At 39.2% G+C, this 16983-nt stretch overlaps 1 protein-coding gene across 1 annotated transcript in view; it reads left to right on the top strand.

Moving 5' to 3' along the window:
* The first annotated feature begins 282 nt into the window (after window positions 1–282).
* Window positions 283–16983, top strand: part of LOC138607697 (cytosolic carboxypeptidase 6-like) — a 285563-nt gene continuing 268862 nt past the window's right edge. The window contains exons 1-2 of the mRNA XM_069680335.1: window positions 283–360; window positions 2186–2308. Coding sequence (XP_069536436.1) covers window positions 315–360; window positions 2186–2308 — 169 coding nt within the window. The 5' untranslated portion in view covers window positions 283–314. The remainder of the gene's footprint in view (window positions 361–2185; window positions 2309–16983) is intronic.

Genomic DNA, 16983 nt, shown 5'->3' with positions numbered 1-16983 from the left:
GCTGACAGCTTTAAGGAATCTGTCATTCTGAAAATGACTGTATTCAGCACGTTTTTCCTTATATGTTTGCAGTTGCCGTTATGATCTATGCACTAAGATGTAACTGCGTAAATCATCAAAACCAATGAAATATCTGCGTCTGTCATTTTGGTGCATATAATTCAACAAATACACTTGGCTTAACTTACATTTATGTTTACGGAAGTCTTGTGAGTCTGCAGCACTGTGCTGATGGAGATGACAGCGCCTCTCCCTCTTCCTCCTGCTCCGTTGCCTTGGAAACACACAGAGAGCGTCGGCAGCTCTGTAACAGAATGGAAAGGAAGATGGAGGAAAACACTGTAAGAGACGTCGAAACTGGTGTGTAAATATGAACCTTACCTGGCTTCCCCTTCATTGCTGTACACGAGAAGGAAGCTAATGAGGCCCAGTTGTCTGACAAATTATAGTTGCATGCTTCGGGCTTGCTGCGTGTCTTTATTATGTCGCTAACGTGAAGTGTGCTAACATTCTAGCTAGCACACAAGATGTAAACAACAGTCATGTCACCAGATTGTTATTAGCTAGCTATGCTGCTACAGACGTTTGCTAACGATATAATTAACGACACCTATGTAATGTACCTCATGAAAAGACTTCGTTAAATTGCTGGCTTATTATCGTTTACCACTTCGTCGTAATATAAGTGCAGGTGCATTGACTCTTAGTATTTGCTAACGTAAGTTAGCTGTGTTACAAGGAGTCGTCAGGGATAGCTCCTCAACTGAACTGCTGTTTAGCTAATTAGCAAACAATTGCAGGTGTTGTGTTGTAGTGTGGTCCCGTGTTAGATAATGTTTCCTGTTGCGGTGCCCTCCGAGGTTATGGTCAGGGTAGAGGTAAGTTTAGGGTTAAGAGAAGCAGGTTGACGTAAGGTTGAGCTTATACCACCGGGAAACGGAGTAAAACACAACACCTGTACCTGAAGTTACTTTCGCCTAAACGTGCTCTTTGTCTGTCGCCATCAAACATTTAAGCCGTATCCGTAAACAGTTACCACCTCTATATTGATGATTAACAGAGATTTGAACCAAAAATGAATGGAAACACTTGAATTCGAGGACTAATACCAGACAAAATAAACGTTTGGGATCCTTTACATCTTTAAAGTCCATCACACTTGTGAAATAGCATACGTTTAGTTTTTTATTCTTATTCTCCATTGTGCTTATGCCTCATATGTCGTAAAAAATGTTTTGGGTTTTTTTTGTCTTAAATATGCATATAAACACACATTTAAGAGAAGCAATTCAAGTGCATGTACCCTTATGAAGTAAATCATTTAGTTTTTCATTTAGGGGTTTGTTTGTTCATTTATTTATTTATTTCAGTTTTTACTAGTAACTTCATGTGAGTTTGGATCTTAGGTACTAAAATACATATAGCAAAGTGACAAAATATATTAAAATGATATTTGAAAAAAAAAAGATATTGTTTTTGAATAATAGTTTTAACTATTTTTAGAAATAAAAAAAACTCTTGTATGAATACATAAACATAAACAATACAAATGCAAATACATAGAAAACATCATAAAAGAAACAAACATAACACGAGCCAAGTACAAAAACAGTACCATGTACAAAGTAGGTAAAGGCCATTTGTAACGACCTGGTGAAGGCAATGTCCCCAAATGTTATAAGAGAACTAATTTTCAACCATGTTGAAATGTATTTGCTTGTTCACAAAAAGTATTTAAGCAGTTACTATAACTTTTTCCAAAGTATAAAGTTTTTCCTTTCATTAATGTAAGCAATTATATGGCCATATGCTTTCGTGCAAATGTCATTTATTTTACAATTTATATATATATATATATATATATATATATATATGTATACATAGTTTATTTCTTCCAAAGTTTATATGCTTTTTAATCTGTATTTTCCCCTTTTTTGATGCAAATTGACAGGTTAGTTTATAGTTTAAAGTGTCTAAACTCACCATTAGAAAAATGTAATGTATTGACAGTGTATCTTAGAGACTATTTTTATTTTCATATTTTACCCCTATTTTACTTTAAGTGGTGACAGAAAGTTTGAAAGACTAATCTATAGAATTAGAAAAAGCTTATATTACACATTTTTACAGCTTTGAATAAAAGCGAGACTCATCTTATGCTTACTTAAAAAAACATGTGTTTCAGGCAGTGAAGCTGGAGGGGAAGATGCCTTGGTGGGGAATGTGAACAAATTGACGGTGAGCCCACCAGGTTACTCAGGAGCTCTACGGAAAGGACATCTGGTTTTTGATGCTTGCTTTGAGAGTGGTGAGTAGAAAACTTGTCAGGCGACATATCAGAAAAATATGGTGGGAGTTAAAGTGGTGATCCATGACATTGTTGTATTGTTCTTTATTGCTCTTTTCGTGTTGGTGAAAAGTGTCACTGTCAGGGGCTGAAAATAATTACAAGCTCCAGTGCTGGATTTTGTGTAGGCATCACTCATCCAGAGACAGCGATAAAACAAACAGTACAGGACATTAAAGAAGTGGATGTTTTACAGAGAGTATGTTGGATTTTATAGATCGTGTTGGTCGTTTCAGTCACAAAACACACATTGACAAATTCTTCAACCTAACTAACATTCTAATACAAACTAGGAAAAACAAACCTGAACATTATAATAAAGGCCAAAGTAGGGGACCATTTAATTATTGTGGGAAAGCTTTTAGCTTGCAGCAGCATCATGCATATTTTGAAATATATAGCATGTTTTGTGTCTCATGTCTTTGTCCATTCTGAATGCAGATACTGTTCCTTTTGTCAGACCAATACAGCTATTTTCACACATCATCCTTAATTCTGATTGCCTTGCAGTTTTGCAGCATCTGATTTCTCTGTGTTTTGCATCTCATAGTACAAAAGCTGCACTGGCGACGAGAATCAAACCCATCCTATCCGTAGCAGATAGAGAAACTCACACACACTCTTTTGTTTCAGCAGAATTGGATTATTTAAATGCTGCCAGCCTCAAATTTCCACCAAACACCTCCAGCTTGATCAAATTAGAATTCTCATTACAGCTAAAACAAATAAATTTGACCGCTGAACACAAATTTCATCCTCATTGCATTGGCTGCCTGTTCAAACTCGAGCTGACATCAAGGTCCTTTTTTTGGATTTCAAATCTTTGTATGAATTAGGACCATCGTATTTATTCGACCTCATCAGGCTGCTTATTCTATTCCACAGTCTCTGGTCATTAGCTGTGGCGTATTTATATAGTCTGAGAATTAACAGGAAATTAGCAGTTGGAAGGCGAGCTTTCACATATCAGGCTTCACATGTTTGACATGCTTTCTGTCAGGACTGCACAGTCCATTAACACTAACCATTAGCATTTTCTAATCAGGATATAAGCCCACAATAATGCTATTACAAGTAGAAGCAGTACAACTGGTGCTTATATGAGCTTTATTTACAGTCTGTGTTACTTTCAAATCAAAGAGCTTTACATTTAAATAATACGACACTCTTAGGTGAACAGTTTAGGCAGGGTCAGAGAATCCAGCCAATAGAACTACGAAGCTGTATCAGGAAATGAATATAAAACCAAAAGCCATCTAAAGCATAAATGATTGAGTTTTTAGGGTTTATAAACCAACTGTGAGTCTGTCGATGTAAGAGCTCTAATACATATATTTGCAACTGTATCATAAAGGACAAGTTCATATATATTAATATATAATATGTATTATATTTAGATACAAGCGCTAGGATCTTAGAGTCTCTTATATGAATAACTAAAAGTCAAAAACCAATTTTCATGCATCTTAATTACCTACCGACATTATGTTCTCCCTGGTCTCTTCACATCTGAAAAACAAATTATCATTTGGAGACGATCTATTTATATCATTATGCTGTTATGTATACATTATATTGTATTGTATATGGGGATGGTACTCATTGTGCTGTGGCTGTGGCTCAGTGGTAGAGTTGGTTCTCTATCTAAATCGGAAGGTTGGGGGTTTGATCCCTGACTGCCCTGTCACATGTTGAAGCGTCCTTGGGCAGGACATTGAACCCCATTGAACCACCTTTTATACAGAAATGATGTGATTTCTTTCTTTAATGATTACTGACTGACCAACAAACTTTGTCATGAGTTTAGCCATGTGGCCAGCTTTTTAAAATCCATTATGTTTGCTTGAAAGAGTGATCAGAATGTTACCTTTTCCTCTTTAGTTGAAGCTGGGGATACCATATGAAGTTACTTTGCTCCAGCATCATTAGTTAAAGACCTTTTGTTTGCTACTTTTTCTCACAAAGAATAAAAACAAAGTATTGGTCAGAGCCGCACACTCGAGCACACAAGTAAAACAGGGAGTCAGTGAGTCAGCTGGGACTGAATCTCTGTGTGGAGATTAGGTTGTGATGGCACTCAGATTTCATATTTCCACAGAGAAGGCCTTTTTATTTTTGCAGACTGAGATGAGCTTTAACATCACTATGTTTACTTTCAGTCCAGCCTTGGTGTCATTGTCAATGCTGTTCTTCTAAGTAGATTTTTTACTGTTAGCTTTTATACGGTAAGTTTTCAAATAGTTACCAGGCAGCAGACGAGATGTGAATAACATTTTCTTAGAGTTGCCGCATGGCCTAAGCCATTAATAATGAAATAGGGAAGCTTATCTACAGTTTTGTTTCACTGTACTCAAGAGGCATGTGAAGGTGAGTGCATATATAGTAGCGGTGCATAACGATCTAAACACTTGCTATATAAGGAGCATCGTGCTGAGATATCAGTGTGGCGATTGGCCTTTTTATAAATTTGCCTTTTTCCCCAGATGACATGGCCAGAGGAGCTCAGACATTGATTAATGGGCGCAGAGCTCCCACACTGAGATCAGCTAACATACCAGTGTCTCTGGCTCCGGATGTATCTCCTGAATGATTTATGGAATTGATATTAATCTCTTTCCAGTAAATGCATTACTAAAGTTAGAAAGGGGGATGAATTGATGTTTGCCAGCTAATGTCAAATTAATGCCCTGTTGCTGTTTCGTTTAAGCATCACAAATTTTGTGCGCCTTGTACTTTAAAGTGAAACTTGTTATTAGTTTATAATAGTTCTTTCACTGTATACTCGATGTGTATGCCTGTACTGAGACGCGATTATTGTTGGATGGTTTTCTGATGATTGCAAACCTGTGGAACGGAATGGAAGTGATTCTGTCTTTAATAACACTTAAGGGCCTGTGTCCACTAACAACAACAATTTCCAGGTCTAGAGCTTCTGCCAGGACACGATTCCTTTCCATTGTTTTTACGTTTTCTTTATAAAATGTCCTTGAATAAAAGCAAATATTTAGCATAATGAGCAATTTAAAAACGACTTAACGATCACTACCAAGGGAAGCGGAGGAGCTGGCAGACAACTTTCGTAACCTAGCAACAGTAAGCGCCGGTGAGACACGCACTGAAATCTCGGTCGGTGGCGGCGCCAGCGCAAATAACATTTGCTGTTAGTGGACACAGGCCCTAAATCCACACGGCCTTTGTGGCCTTTCCAAGACAGCTGAAAAAAAGGCTGTACTTTTCTTAATCCAGTGTTGGTTTGCGACGGAAGGAATTAAAATGTGCACACAAAATAGTGGAGCGGTTTCATTCGCACGTTGAATCATCAGCATTATGGCTGCAACATAAATCTGATTATTATTTTCATTGCAATATAAACTTGCAAGATGAACAAATGGCAAAAGACTAATGCTCAGAATGAATGTGAAAAAATGTCTTAAGTAATCACGCTATGCATTCAGACCATTTAGCCAATCAGAGGAAGTCCCAGCTAACTGACAGCTATACTAAAATTAATTGTTGTCAATTAGGTGGTGACTGCGAGGGTAGCCAGAATAAAGGCTGAGGAGGGATGGAAGAGCAGGAAAATGAGACCGTATAATGAAAAATATCATCACTTCTATTTGGAATTATTTTGGAAGGAGGGAAGAGGACATGTTACAAAATTGAGTACTGTGTAAAACATGCCGAACAGCAGAAGTGTATAGGAGCTGTAAAGGTATAGTTAATATACACACTTCAGTACTTGCTTATGTACTATATGTCATATTATCATTGCAGTATTTAGCAATCTTAATGCACATTGCAAGTTTTCCTCTTTTCATTCAGACCTCACCATTTTACCATTGTATTTTAAAATAGAACAGTTATCATTTAAAGCTACTGTTTGGCGAGGACAGGATGCTGCTGTCTTTAACTGTCAAACAATTATATTTGAAAATAAAAAAACCACCAATTTCCAGGTTCATCTAACTGGGTCCATGACATATTGTTTTTACAGTAGGTGTAGCTCCCATATCCACACTTGATAAGACAGTGTGCTTTCTTAAAGCATCAGTAAGGCTTACAGAATGAGCTGCTGTTTCTCATACATTCAGGCTGATATCAGTGATGCCAATGACAGGAGGGAAATTGGAGACGACTCGTGTATATGCTCCTGCTGCACGGATTGCGTGTTGGACAGGCATGTGTATTTCTCAAAGCTATTGAAATGGTCTTATATGACAGCCTATGTCTTTTCTACTCCTCTTAAACCAGATTGAACGGCCGAAACACGGTATTTGAAGCCGACGTTATCACGTTAAATTTCTGCGGAACTATAACTCACTGAGGTTTCGCGCCCTCCTTTTACCTCCTTTAGGTTGACAGCTGTTTGCAGCCCATGTACATTTTCATAAAGCAAAGATTTTATTTTGTGGTGTAAGTATAGCACAGAATAAAATCTAATTGGTTTATTAAAATAGACACTGGTTATGTAAGCTGTTTGCCAAAGGTATAAAACCTCATTTCCATTTAGATGAGGCTTAATTCACTTTGTTGTCAGCTGTATGCTGATCAAGTCAGTGATGGCCTATAGATTTACATACAGTAGGTGTCTCATCCAACAGGTCCTCTGACACGGAGCTGCTTTAAACCATTAAAAGCCTTTTTCTGTCTCTGCTTAAAGATAACATACTGTATGAGGGTGACCCCGGCTATGTAGTAGCCTGCAACTTCAACATTATGACTATTTTCTTAAGGTATCACGCAGACGGCACTGATTGCTTTAGGTAGTATAAAGAGCAACATGCACATTTTCATGAAACCCTGTGTGCAAAAATAGTTTTAGTGGTTGAGATCATCTTTTTATGCCTCTGTGGACAATGCAAAATCATGGTAGAGAATAGACGACTGTGTTAATCTGTAAACATTAAGTCTTGGCCTATTGTGGTGTATTGTGTCAAGAGGCAGAGATTCATGAACGTGATAAGAGAAGTCTAATTGTTTTTTAGAGTGAAATCCAAATGACATTCTTATCTTGTCTTGTCACATTTGTTTCGTCACACGCTCCAACTGTTGACATTTCCTGCTAAGACCCAAATTCTTTTGTGAGTGCATCCTCGCAATGTCGCTGACTAAAGTACCATCTGTCTCTACAAAGGATGACACTGACTGTGCGGGCGGGCATATTGTTTTACTGCACCTTTGGACTGTGCACCAGATGTAATTAAGCACTCATTGATTAGTCAGACTGCTGTCTGCTGACAATGACTTGCATTGTCAAAGAAATTCCCCAGGGGTGACAAGTGTTTAATGGGGTCCATTGATAAGCACAACTCATAGACTCATCTGGGTTTGCAATCGATTCAGTCGATACGATCCAACTTATACGGCAGACTGGAGGGCAGATATGCACAGAGGGTTTCTGTCAGATAGGACACAACTAGTCAGGCCTTTGGAGATTTGCATGTGTCTGAAACTCTGAGTTGCTATCTGTATCCTTTCACAGCCTGTTTAACTAAAAAAATCTGACATTAAATTAGCATTGAAAAAACGTGATTGTACAGTATGAAAACAGATCTGTAATTTTCCTGTTTAACCTACTCTTCTTAGCTGCTGAAGGAAAAGGGCAATCTTCTTTCACACTTCATCCATCATTTTGATTTGACAAAATACAATGTGAAGTTTTCAGATTACTCTGTTTGGAGATTATCCAGTAGTGACTGTTTGACTGTGGTTAATTATGCAGGACAAAGTCTGACACAATAGAAGCTATTTAGTTAGAGAGCTGAACACTCGCCATGGACTAGATAATCATCAGAGTCCAGTTAAAAGTAGGGCCCTGTAAATGAAGGCTTCTACCTCTGACATTAAAGATGTTATGGGGTTTCTCAAACATGTCACACACTTGCTTTACTTAAATCACCGGTCAGTAAGGGCGCAACAGATCCGGTCTGTGACTTTTGAGGATTGTTTTTCAGACCAGAAAAAATAAATAATTCAAAGGATATTTATAATAACTTTTCTGCTCCTCTGCTGCAATGACCGTCACTGTGCAACTTAATTTAAAATTACAGACGCATCTTAATGTAAGAAATCAGACTACAGCAGTCTGTTTGGGGATTATGCCTTCAGTTTTTGGAACCAGCAGAGCACTATGAAACTGAGTTTCTGTACAAATAGCGTCCGGTAAGTTATTATGTACACAGGGACAACAGTGGACGCCTTGTTTGATGCAAAGTATAAAGTGAAATATCAACATTTATGACCTATTTCTGTGTTAAGCGCACACAAGGGGTGTAAGAAAATATCGATACACATAAATATCCCAATATTATGTTTTGTGATACATGCAACAGACATCGTAACTGTACAGAGAAGTGTGCTGAAAGCTGGGCATGTTGACCAGCTCGTCTTCCCCCACAAAACCCTTGACATTACAAAATAAGCATTGACATACAAAGTGGAATAACATGTGAAATCCAAGTTGAAGGGATCTGAGAATGCTCATTCTGAGAATGTTACATTTGTTTGTTTAATGTTTTCTAAAAATAGTTTTAGAAAATGTTACAGGGACTATTTTATTTATTAACTACTTCAATATGTACAATTTTTTCTTAAATCAGATTTTGTAAAAAATCACAAACATATCATTGCTTACAGTATCCCAATATATATTGCAATGTATTTAATCATAACCCCTGTATTGTGATACATATTATAAAAGACAAATGGCCTTTCCTTAATTTGTAGAGCGGACCTCGTGTCAGACATATGCACCACATGATCGCGTTTCACAAGCTAGGTTTAGCATCGCGGTGAAGCTAGTTTGAGGTTGGATGTTCAACAGAAAGGGGCCAACGTCTGTTGAATATCCAAACTCAAACTAACTTCCCAACCCAGTCTTGCAGCAGCCGCTCCGTAAAAAAATGTCCCCCCCAAACTTCTGATTGGCTTTTGGCACAGCATCTATGCAGTATCATTCCTGTCCGTATGACACCTCTAACCAACTAAGGGTCACTGCAGGGGCGCTGGTTCAGTGCAGTTGGTGGAGCAGGCGTCTCATACAGATGCTACAGTCCTCGACGCAGTGATCGCAGGTTTCACTCCTGGTCTGCCGGTCATTTGGTGCACGTCACCCCCCACTCTCTGCCCCACATTTCCCGTCTCTCTTCAGCTCTCGTATCCAAAAAAGGCAAAAGCCAAAATGAATAAAAGTGCAACTGCAACTCTGCATTGGGATTTAGCAGCAGCAAAATTGTATGTTAAATAATGGTGGTAACTTTTGCATCGGTCCGCGGATCACATGCGTGCCAAACCATGGGTAGTGATTTGTACCGATCACTGATCAGCTATGATCCGTTGAACCCCCACCCCTCAGTCATGATAGTTGATGAAGAAATGTTTTCCTCATCTCTCCACATCAAGAACGATACAGAGAGATAAAGAATGAGAATAGATGTTGAAAAAAATGTTTCCTCTGTTCACTGGAGGTTTCATTGTTTTCTCCTTTTTACTTCTCCTCTTTAATGTTGTTTCTTCCAACACTGAATCGTGTATTTAATCCGTCTGGCCTTATCTATACCCAGAAATTGCCATGTTGCAGTTGCACATCCCCTCTAAAGAATGACTGATATGAATCGTAGCTGAAGCAACATTTACAGAAAGACAGACAGACACAGAGAGCGGGAGAGAGAGAGAGATGGTGGTGAGGAGGAAAAGCAACGCGGAAGTAGAGGAGAAAAGAATATTATGAAGACTGGGGGGGCTGCTGATCTGGAGCTGGTGAGGGGAGAACGCAGTCAAGCTTGTCAGAAGATATTTATATACTCCAGAGTGCCCCATGAATCAGGATAGTTGAGTTTCCATTGATTAAAGAAGAGGGAAACGTTTTTACAATCAAGCTAGATGCTCAGAATGAGTGGCTGTGAGAGGCCTGAGCTTGCCGCAGCATCCAGCTCTCTGCCGCGTCTTCCTCTCCGATGAGACAAACCAGAGAGGAGAGGAAGCTCAAGGATGGAAATATTGTTTATTTCAAATGTCATTTTGTCTTTTATTCACCCAGAACATAATTTAGAAATTAGATTAATCCCCCCCACACGTAAAGATATTACCCAGAATGGTCCAGTCATGCGGCCTTTTAGAGTTTTATTGTATTTTTTTTTTGTATAGCGTCCAAACCTCAGATTTCTCTAACTCTTATATGCTTTCCAAAAGAACATCCTTTAGTCTGAGTGGGAGGGAGCACTCCTGACATCTGATGTATTGAGAGGCACTCCCAGTCTCTCTGTCTCTCTTACATGTCCTTGGCAGCGGAGAAGCTTCACTGCTCAAATCACTAAATGGCCTCTCCAGTTTCCCTTTTAGCAGTTTTCTCTCCTCTCTCTTTCTTTTAAGGCAGGAGTGGAGTATGGAGATAAATTTGAGTTGTCTGGGGACTGTTGGCAAGACCATTGCTTTTGATTTATACTATTTATTGTCCATTTGTATCCATAAGAGATTACTCTTCATTATTACTGTGCTTTTTTATTATCTTCATGCCCTACCTTTTGCTCTCTTCAGGCATATTTGGTCAGTTCTATCCTCTTTTTTCTGCTTTATGATGCCATGTGGGTTGGGATGTGTTACATCGCTTAACCCTGGAGAGACTCCCTGGAGAGAGTGCAAAACTTGAAAACAACTGTATGTGTTTATATGGAACAATCGATCAAATAGCTACTTGTCATAGTGATGAACCGAACTTAAAGGGGGGGTATTATGCTAACTTAAAGCTTCATATTTCACTCTGTGATACCTGTGGAGTAGCTTAGCATAATTTACATTTAAATTAAAAAATGTTAATTTTTCTCAAACTGGTGCTCTGTGTTGGCCCTCATACAGCCTGTGCCTGAAACGACTCAGTCTACAAACCCGCTTTCTTATGATTGGCCAGCTTTACGAAGCCTGCGGAGGCTGCACTTTGTGATGTCACAAAGTGCAGTGTATAGAAAAAACTGACTGAAACCTGGCGTTCACAGCAGCCTGCAGATTGAGCTGAGAAGCCTGGGGATTACTCCAACATACTTTTACCTACAGATTTGAAACTTCACCCACGTTTAGTCTGGATATCCAACATTGTAACATTATATATATATATATATATATGTCTTAAAATGTAAAACAGCATAATACCCCCTCTTTAACTCTATTGATTACCTCTGCTTAAAGAGTGCTTAGAGCATCCTGAAGTTAATTCTTTTAATTTTTAACCCATAAGTTTACTGATTTGGTTCAATGCTTCTGTAGTAGCAATGTTGCTTTCTGAAGAGGAAGCAGGCAGCAGTTTTAACAGGAACGTGTCAATTCAACTGGATTAAGTTAGTTTATGGCTTAGCTGATGTATTCAGTAGTTGGTGAAGAGGAAAACAGAGCCGAAAGAGAGTCAGTGAGAGACATGAAAACAACTCCTAACATGTTCTTGACTCCATATCTGCTAGATGTGTAAGGGCAACTGTTGCTAACAACTTCATTGTTTTTACTAAAAAAGTAAGTGGCCAAAGAATCAGTTCATGCAGGTTTAATTAGCTGATATTCAACTGTTTCCTTCCTGTGTTTGTTGCATGCTTGAACAGAACAAACACTCCAAGGGCTGTCAATCTGGCAATCATAAAAACTACACAAAACAACTATCTCCCTCTATCACGTGGCTTCATGGTCGAATGTTTTGCCATTCGAGGTGAGCAGCGATATCAGTCTGATTGCACGAAACGCAGAGCGTTTGAATAAAAATAGAGCGGTAATCCTGTCTGACATTCGGGCCTGTTGCATATGGTAACGTCTAATCACTGAGCGAGCACATTGGCTCAGTAGTGCTGCGCAGAGACGCCTCCTCTGCCAGGAAGTAGCACAATCAACCTCAGTGTTTTGTAAGTTAATTGTTGATGGCTCCGATATGAGCTATACATAGGAGACCCAGCCTGCACCTCATCTTCTCAAAATGTCACCAAATGCTAGCAGCAGCAGCAGCAGCAGGCTGTTTTGGAAAGTTTGAGTAATGAAAGCATTTGATTATCGACTGTATTCACAGTGTGGCTGAGAGATTTGGAAAGGTTGAGGGAAGGAAGATTCAGACTCTGGATACTTTAACAAAACAAAAAATTGGCATTATTGTTATTCATCCATATTGAAGGATGTTGTGTGACGCAAACAGATTTAACTTTGTTGTTGTTTTTAAATTCCAGCTTTAGGCTATTTTGTGTTCTAAATGTACTTAGGAACAGCACTGCTCATTGGCTCAGGGCCTGCCTCCAGCACTGTGATACAAGTGTGTCGTAAGTGAAAATTACTGCAACTAGATTTCAGCATTGCACAAGTGGTGCCCGCGCACAAGGCTCCAGTGATTCATCCAGTAATTCATTTCCAAGCAATTCCTGACGCCATAAACACAGCTTCAGAGCAGACGTCTCATTTTTCATCCCAAGCAAGACTGTACGGGCCGGGAAAATGGCGAGGATTTGTAATGCTTTACCAGTTCATGTTTTTCGAGCTGCCTGTGTTTATTCTGCTGATTTATTTAGAAAATGTCTCTGTGAGATGAGCTCCATTGATGTGCCAGGGTTTGTTTGATACCACAAATTCATGTACAGAATATGCTTATACAGTGAAGGGTGAAATACTGACAGGAGCAGAATTTTGATAGGATACATTTTGGTCTGCATCCAGGCAGCTATCTTGTAGGTCTGCTGCTCAGAGTAAACAGTATTGAATTCACTCCTCGGGGGCGAATGCTGTTATCAGGATTTTCTTCCGTGGACATTTCAAACATCTGTTAATAGTGAACATGTTGGAATGTGCACCAGCTTTCACAGAGACAAATATAGTACAAATTCTTATTTTTAGAGGTTTTCAGATGTTGATGTTCACTGTACTTTTATTTACAAGGTGTCACATTCAAATGTTGATTGGCAAGCACTTTAACAAAACTTGTTGCATTTAGCATAAGGAGAGTTATCTAGACCCCTCAGCTGTGGACAAAAGCGCTTATATAGGAACAAACCTCAGCTCAAACCTTTGTTAAAAGCTACATAAAATAATGGCGCTAACTCGCCTGAGATTAGCATTAAATTGTCATTGTTTGTATTTTTTAGCTACTAGAGGTCAATGGTAAATGGACTGTACTTATATAGTCTTCCGAACCACTCAAAGTACATTTATACTACATGTCACTGTAGCAGTCAGGGGTCAAACCCCCAACCCCAACAGTTGAGAGACTCTACCACTGAGCCTCAGTGCTCTCATTAGGACTTGTGTTATAGCCACTTGAAGTCCAATATTTGTTTTTGCTCTGTTTTGGTCTTCACCGACTCCTGAGGAAAAAAAAAAATCTGTTTTCAGGCTTCTATATGCTCCATTATGTTCATTAAGATGGAATAACTTTATATTGTCTGGTTCAGTTCAGGTAGGATGTAGCAGATTTATTTAATTCAGTCACTTTGGCACAGTGTGCTGAGACATTAGAAGAGAACTTAATGTCTGACATTTGTGAGCACCAGGAGACGCATGGGAGACATACTGTGGTAAAAATTAAACATGTCTGTCAGGTGACATGGGAGACTCATTAAAATGACATAAGAAACATTAGGTAACAAGTATGTCTTTAAAACAGCGTGTCATCTGCAAAAAGTTAAATATGTCGACTCCATTGATAAAAAAAACCAAAACCTTAACTGCCCGTTATCTTTCCCTGTACTTCAGTTAAAGTTTTATTCATATTGAGGTCAATTATTAATCATGATTATTTAATAATATTAGGGTCTTTTTTTATGTACTTTCACATTTAAACAAACAGAGCAACACTTTCAATTCCATTTTGTGCTACATTCCAGCTCATGTACAAATTTTGCATCTAACTAAGACTTAAAATTAGCTTCTTTACCTGAATTTGGTACTCTTGAGTTAAAATGTAAATAAAACTGTACCAAAAACCTTTTTACCCAAAATGTAACTGACTGAGCTCTGTTTTCACTTCAATGGGCTTCATTCCTGCTTACATTAAAATCTTTGCATCAAACTAAGACTTAAAGCTCCTGTGAGGAGTTTTTCGCTGGTTATGAAACAGACTGAAATTAATTCTGATGACTCTACATGAGCTACAAAAAAGCAAACCAGACCATCAGAGACAAAATTGATTATTTCTATACAGTTATTTTTAATGCCTGAAACCGCTGGTGCTGGGTAGGTGTCAGATGAAGTGATTATCTGCACGCTGCCTTGGTTTACTTTTTCCAGGGCAAAAATGTTAAGTGAGTGATACATATGAAAAATAGCAGGATTTGACTTTTTATTAAAAAACCACCACTTAAGCATGTACAGGACAAATCAGCAAAGAGGTACAGTTATGTCCACAGGGGGCGCTACAGCAGCTTTAAAATAAGGCTATTTACCTGTATTCAGTGCATCTCCTAGAGGCAAACACTAAATAAAATTGGTCATTTCGGTCTGGTTTTGAGAGTTGGGTGGATGTCATGTTGTACAATGTTGCTGTTATGGATGTCTGACTTGACGCTCGACCAGGATGGGAAGTGGCAACGCTTTCCTCATGGCCCTCATACACTCATCATACTGCACTTAGTGGTGAACCGAACACGAATTACTTACAAACAACCAATGATCAGCCGTTTTGGGGGACCAGCTCTTCTTCTTTTGTTCCAGACATCTGACTTTTGTTTCTCCCGACCGGTCTTTGTTGGTGGTCTCTTCCACTCTAAACTGCCCGCTGAAAGGTAGGACCTCCATCCTCTCCTGGAGGAGTGGCAGTTAGTTTAAAGAGTGCATGATATGATATGCAACAGAGTTTTCTATGGACGGAGCACACATTTTAAACGTCAATATCGCCATCGGTCAGATGTATTAATCGTAGGAAGCCAAAATCAGGATAAATATTCGATTAATTGTTTTTACTTTAACCACAACATACTGCCAAGATGTTAAGATGCAAATAAGTTTGGACTCCTGTACCTCTATCATCTCCACATCATGAACTTGGCATCATCTGGAAGGCCCCGCTGTGATGGAGAAACTTCATCCCAGAAAGCTCCCCGCGCTCTTCTTCTCTGATGAATTATGTCTAAATTGAATTACCAAATTATGTGTCTTAATCTCCCATATCCGAGGGTATAAAAAGGGATTAGCTTGTCATAGGATGGATTTGCTTTTATGGTATATTCTAGAAAAAAAAAAAGGTTTCATATCTGTACTGTGTGACTTTGACATGTATGTATTTATTGCTGTGTATCTTAAATTCTCCTAATTGCACGATGGTTTGGTGCAGTGCCTGGCAAAATGATTGCTGAAAAACACCTTGATCTTCTGCCAGGCCGTTTGAATGGCATTCAGTGCTGCATTTTCCTGCTCTTTCATTTTTTTTTTCCTGTCTGAAAAGCTGGCATTGCATTGACAGTACCAGCACTTAGGGTAATTCCCTAGATTGAAAAGCTGTTCCACAATAAGAGATTTCTTCTGCAGTGCTCCGAACTGTTGAAAAAGCCACCCTGGAATTTACTGACATCCTCTCCTGACTCGCCAAACTCCTGGATTTACTCCTGTTACATCAGTTAAATATGGACCAATCTGATTAGCACACATTATACCAGGCGGGTCCATCAAATAGAATCAGAAGAAGTACCAGTGGTTAAATAAATTACAAGAGGGATTCTGGATATTGGAGGTGGAAATGAAGTCCGAGCAGAGGTTCTTCCTTAGAGCAAATACAGCCGACTCCTGGTCAAGCGTCATTTACTGCCGTACTGAATTAACTAGGCTGTACCTCATTTGAGAACCTGCCGTCCAATCTAAGGTGATTTGTTTGGTCTTGAGTTGTAGGACAGAGTCTTAAGAAAGAAAAACTGTCTTGGTTAGAATTATACAATCTCTTTTTCTTAAGATCTCCTGCTTTTTCTACAACCCAACGTTTTCTCTTCTTCCTCAGTTTTTTTCCTTGCTGACCTATCGGTTATTGGCCAGTGATTTCTTGCCTCCCTTGTTTCTCTTCTTTTCTTGCATCGGCTCCCTGTGTTCCTGAACTCATTACAGAGCAATCAGCCCCAGGCGTTGAAGTGTGCACCCAGAGGGAGCAATAACTGTAAATAAACACTACTGCAGGCTCTCCGATAACATGTTACCAAGATGATAACAGCCCTTCTTAGCAGGCCTGTTGACCTTCTCCTTGCCTAAGGCTTGCCAAGGACTCCTTAGCTCCCTACGCTTTTATCTCCAAACTCTCCTCCACCACTGGAGCCGCTGGAAAGATTACTACTGAGGAAGAGAGGAAGGAGGGAGTTACACCAAGAGAATATAGAGAGGAGGAGAACAGAGATGAGGGCGAGTGCTCGGGGAAGAAGACACAAAACAAGATAGAACAACAAAGGGCCGACCTGGCCAGTTGTCCCTCTGCCAGTGCCGCCACCTCCCCTGTCTGTCCTCAGCCTTTGTAGGGCTCAACATAATTAACTTGTTAAAAGATAGCATGAAATTGGAACAGACTTGTATTTACTCAGCGGCCACCAACATACAGGACACAGCAAAAGCAAAAGATAAAGAGAGAGAGAGAGAGACGGGAGATTGACAGACAGATGGAGACAGACAGAAAGAGAGAAAGTGAGAGCCAAACGATGGTCGTGCCCAAA

The sequence above is a fragment of the Semicossyphus pulcher genome, unplaced genomic scaffold (genome assembly GCF_022749685.1).
Source record: "Semicossyphus pulcher isolate SPU_LCO1_2020_fin unplaced genomic scaffold, fSemPul1.0.p SCAF_4, whole genome shotgun sequence".
NCBI classification, from domain to species: Eukaryota; Metazoa; Chordata; class Actinopteri; order Labriformes; family Labridae; genus Semicossyphus; species Semicossyphus pulcher.
Note: the sequence above shows the minus strand (reverse complement) of the source record. Positions and strands in the feature narration are given on the sequence as shown.